The sequence below is a fragment of the Rhinopithecus bieti genome, unplaced genomic scaffold, assembly GCF_001698545.2.
Source record: "Rhinopithecus bieti isolate Rb0 unplaced genomic scaffold, ASM169854v2 scaffold_64503, whole genome shotgun sequence".
Taxonomy (NCBI): Eukaryota; Metazoa; Chordata; class Mammalia; order Primates; family Cercopithecidae; genus Rhinopithecus; species Rhinopithecus bieti.
Window position 1 is genome coordinate 623,483 of NW_016825208.1, and position 4,939 is coordinate 628,421.

At 48.3% G+C, this 4,939-nt stretch overlaps 1 protein-coding gene across 1 annotated transcript in view; it reads left to right on the forward strand.

The window, feature by feature from the left end:
- The window catches only part of PPP1R18 (protein phosphatase 1 regulatory subunit 18), an 11,590-nt gene extending 8,515 nt beyond the window's left edge, over positions 1–3,075 (forward strand). Inside the window, 2 exon segments of the mRNA XM_017862814.1 lie at positions 73–283; positions 2,186–3,075. Coding sequence (XP_017718303.1) covers positions 73–283; positions 2,186–2,205 — 231 coding nt within the window. The 3' untranslated portion in view covers positions 2,206–3,075.
- Positions 3,076–4,939: the final 1,864 nt, after the last annotated feature.

The following is a 4,939-nucleotide window of genomic DNA, read 5'->3' on the forward strand; positions in this document are numbered from 1 at the left end:
TCTCCCCTCAACCCCCCCCCAGGCCTCACCCCTGCTGACCTTGCCTCCTGCCCCCTTTTTCTCCCTCCTTAGCTTAAGATCTCCTTCAGCGAGACAGCCCTGGAGACCACGTACCAATACCCCTCCGAGAGTTCGGTACTGGAGGAGCTGGGCCCGGAGCCTGAGGTCCCCAGTGCCCCCAACCCCCCAGCAGCCCAACCCGACGACGAAGAGGATGAGGAAGAGCTGCTGCTGCTGCAGCCAGAGCTCCAGGGCGGCCTGCGCACCAAGGCCCTGATTGTGGGTAAGCGGAGGCTCCGCCGGCTCGAGGGCGCCCCCTGCTGTCAGAGCGGGCGCTGCGGTCCAGGAGAGAAGAGGGAGGATTGCATGTAGGCGCTTGGAAGGGGCTTGGTGGTCCTGTGGTCCAACCTGCTCCTTCAATAGATGGGCAAACTGAGGTCCCGGGCAGTGAAGTACACATTGAGTCTTCAGGTTTCAAAACGAGAACTCTTCCTGAGTACTGTAATCTGGTCAAAACCACAGGGTGGGTCGACAGGCCTGAGTTGGAATTCCAGCTTGTCTCTTAATTGTGTGATCTCAGGGAAACCATCTGATCTCTGGCTTTAGTTGATTATTTATGAAATGAAGTTAATAATAACTACCTCCTGTGGCTCATGCCTGTAATCCCAGCACTTTGGGAAGCCAAGACGGGTGGATTGCTTGAGCCCAGGAGTTCAAGACCACCCTGGGCAACATGGCAAAATCCTGTCTCTACAAAAAAATACGAAAATTATCCAGGTGTGGGCCAGGCACGGTGGCTCACGCCTGTAATCCCAGCACTTTGAAATGCCGAGGCGGGCAGATCATGAAGTCAGGAGACTGAGACCATCCTGGCTAACACGGTGAAACTCCATCTCTACTAAAAATAAAAAAAAATTAGCCGGGTGTGGTGGTGGGCACCTGTAGTCCCAGCTACTTGGGAGGCTGAGGCAGGAGAATGGTGTGAACCTGGGAGGCGGAGCTTGCAGTGAGCCGAGATCAACCCACTGCACTCCAGCCTGGACAACAGAGCGAGACTCTGTCTCAAAAAAAATAAATAAATAAAAATAAAAGAATTAGCCAGGTGTGGCAGTGCACAGCTGTGGTTCTAGCTACTTGGGAGGCTGAGGTGGGCGGATCATTTGACCTCAGAAGTTGGAGGCTGCAGGGAGCCGATATTGCACCACCCACTGCACTCCAGCCTGAGCAATAGAGGAAGACCCTCTCTCAAAAGAAACAAACAGGCCAGGCACGGTGGCTCACGCCTGTAATTCCAGCACTTTGGGAGGCTGAGGCAGGTGGATCACTCAAGGTCAGAAGTTCAAGACCGGCCTGGCCAACATAGTGAAAACCCATCTCTACTAAAAATACAAAAATTAGCTAGGCATGGAGGTAAACACCTGCAATCCCTGCTACTCGGGAGTCTGAGGCAGGAGAATCACTTGAAGCTGGGAAGCAGAGGTTGCAGTGAGCCAAGATGATGCCACTGCACTCCAGCCTGGGCTACAGAGTGAAATTCCGTCTCAAAAAAAACAGAAACCAAAAACTATCTCCTAGAGTTGTAGAAAAGATTAAGTAATTTATTTTATTTTATTTTATTTATTTATTTTGAGACAGCGTCTCCCTCTGTCGCCCAGACTGGAGTTCAGTGGCACAACCTCGGCTCACTGCAACCTCTGCCTCCCAAGTTCAAGCGATTCTTATGCCTCAGCCTCTCAAGTAGCTGGGATTACAGATGTGTACCATCACACCTGGCTAGTTTTTATATTTTTAGTACAGACAGGGTTTCCCCATGTTGGCCAGGCTGGTCTTAAAGTCCTGACCTCAAGTGATCCTCCCACCTCAGCCTCCTAAATTGCTCAGATTACAGGGGCTCCAGGCCAAGATTAAGTAGTTTTTGTGAAGCACCAAGAGCCACAGCTGGATATCAAACTACTTAATCTCTCCTGGAGTTATGGTGACATTAAACAATTATGAGGATGCTTGGCACAGAATCTGAGCTAAATGAGTGATGGATGTGGTTACTGATGGTAACGTGCTTTAGATATGGAAAATATTATAGGACTTCCTGTATGCCAACTGCCCTTCAATTTGTGTGTCGGGGAAGGGTGGGCAGAAGGCAGAGGCTCTCACTCATTCTCTATCATTATTGCCCCTTCTCCCACAGATGAGTCCTGCCGGCGGTGACCATCTTCAACATAGGGATATACCTCCTTCCTTCTTATAACTGAAGATCCTGGATCCTGGAAGATTCAGGGCAGGCAGACCCTGATAATGAGCCTGGCAGGGAAGGGCAACAACCAACATCTTGTAACTTGCTTTCCCCACCCTGTTTCTGGGGGCAGAGCCAATTGCCCAATTTCTACCCTAATCCAAAGTCCCTGGTGTGGGTGGGGTTAAACGTGCTGGTACATCCTGGGTGATCCAAGAGTGAGCGCCAAGTGCTGAGAAGGAGCACAGAACTCCCTGGAGGGTGGAGATGGATCACCCCATGGCAGGGTATAGTCTCCCCACAGCCTTCCTCCCCACCATCCTGTGGGGACTCTTGGGATTTAAGCACTCATCTCTCTGGGAGGCCCAGACCCCACTCCATTTATAGGCACATCTCCTTCATTTCCTAGGTCACTGCCCCTTTGTTTACAGCTCCTGCCTCCTCCTTGACCACAGCCTGGTTTACAAATTCCACCAGCTCCCAGCCCCACCTGCCAAAGTCCCAGGTTTACAAGCCACGCTTACTTGCTGTGTCTGCGTGGAATTCTTTCCTCTGTCCCCTCCAGTCTTCTCATTGGAGTGACCTGAAGGTGTGGCTTCCTCCACTTTTTCTCAGTATTACTTTGCCTTAGTTTTCCCCAAGAGGGAAGGCTGGAAATCTTAACTCTGTACCCGTTGATAGTTATTTAATTGTTTCTCCTAGTGGTTCACGATTGAACTGAATTGAGATGGTGTCGGGTGGCTAAGGAGACCCCTCACCTCTCCTCCCCCATTGTGCCACCTTTATCAATTGCTTGTCTTGTTTTGTTTTGTTTTTTAACTTTCCATAATAAAATGGAGTTCTCTCCAACTCATCTGCTTCTCCTTCTTTAGGAAAAAAACAAAAAAACAAAAACGGGTATGTGAGGGGAGGCTCTGGTGGCTGGGGGAGAGGAGAATGATGGGGGATGAACCAGGAACTCGGCACTGACATGTCAAAAGGGGTCTGGGAAGCTGCGCATGGGTTTCACGCAGGACAAGCAGGTGACATGAGAAAGGGCAGTTGAAGTGTCCACTAGACTGGAAGTGCCATGAAGGCTGACTACATCAGCTGGGTTCACTGCAACATCCTGTACCTGTCAACTAGCAGACACGAAATTATTTCTAGAATGAATGACAAAGAATGAATAGAAGAAAAGGGTTAAAATATTGCAGAGGACACTTCGAGTTGAAGGGTTCTAGGATTTAGAAGCCTGTGCTATGCAGGCAGCTAGGTAGTATATGACACACAACCCATGTGGCTAATCCAGGGATATGTACTTCAAGGGTTGGGGCTATGAATAGTAAATCTGAAATTGCTGCAAAATGAAGTAAGTATGTACCAGAGTCAGTTTCCTGGAAAAGGTTCTCTGATAGACAATGGATTTTATATCACTGGGCGCAGTGGCTTACCCCTGTAATCCCAGCACTTTGGGAGGCTGAGGCTGGTGGATCATGAGATCAGGAGATCGAGACCATCCTGGCTAACACGATGAAACCCCATCTCTACTAAAAATACAAAAAAGATACAAAAAGTTAGCCGGGCGTGGTGGCAGGCACCTGTAGTCCCAGTTACTCAGGAGGCTGAGGCGAGAGAATGGTGTAAACCCGGGAGGTGGAGCTTGCAGTGAGCCGAGATCGCGCTACTGCACTCCAGCCTGGGCGACAGAGCGAGACTCCGTCTCAAAAAAAAAGGTTTAAAAAACCTTGATAATGCATGGCTTTGGTGCCCATATAGTTGATAATCGGGATTTTCCCATTTCAAAGAATATCTTATACAAATGTGGAACATCAATATTTTATTCATCAGGTATTTTTGTTTGTTAGTTGTTAGCTCTCCAGGCTAAGAAAGATATCATTGAATAGTTAGAGTCCTCCTACCACTACAAGTTGCTACTCTCAGACTGGTCAGAGGAGGCCCCACGCCTTTACTATAAAACAAAATGTATCAGACAAATTGATCTTAAGCATATGCCAAAGGTTTTCAATTTACTAGCAAGAGAACGAGCCAAGTGTCAAAAGACAGCCAGTTTGGAGAAAGTCTGGGTAGGGAAGGAAACAGAATGATTATATTAGTAGCCTGTTAGGTAAAGGTCTTAATAAGTTTACAGTTGTGACCCAGGAAAACAGAGTTAGGAAGCTTTGAGATGCCAGGAGTGCCCACAGTCCATCTCAGAAACAGAAAACAATGCATTCAAGAAGTCAGGCCGGGCGTGGTGGTTCACGCCTGTAATCCTAACACTTTGGGAGGCCAAGGCGGGTGGATTGCCTGAGTTGAGGAGTTTGAGACCGGCCCGGGCAACACGGTGAAACCCCGTCTCTACTAAAATACAAAAAATTAGCTGGATGTGGTGGCACGTGCCTGTAGTCCCAGGTACTCAGGAAGCTGAGGCAGGAGAATCGCTTGAACCTGAGAGGTGGAGGTTGCAGTGGGCCAAGATCACGCCGCTGTACTCCAGCCTGGGCGACAGAGTAAGACTCTGAGACTCCCTCTCCAAAAAAAAAAAAAAAAAAAAGTCAGGGGATGAAGATCCACTTGGGACTTTAAAAAAAAAAAATGTTTCATTTCCTAACAGTAGTGCCTGGTAACTGCAATTAATCATAAAAGTATGATGCAGGGTCAAACAAATCAGACAGCAGAGCATCAAGTGACAAATTCAGCTTTTTTTTTTTTTTTTTTTTTTTTTTTTTT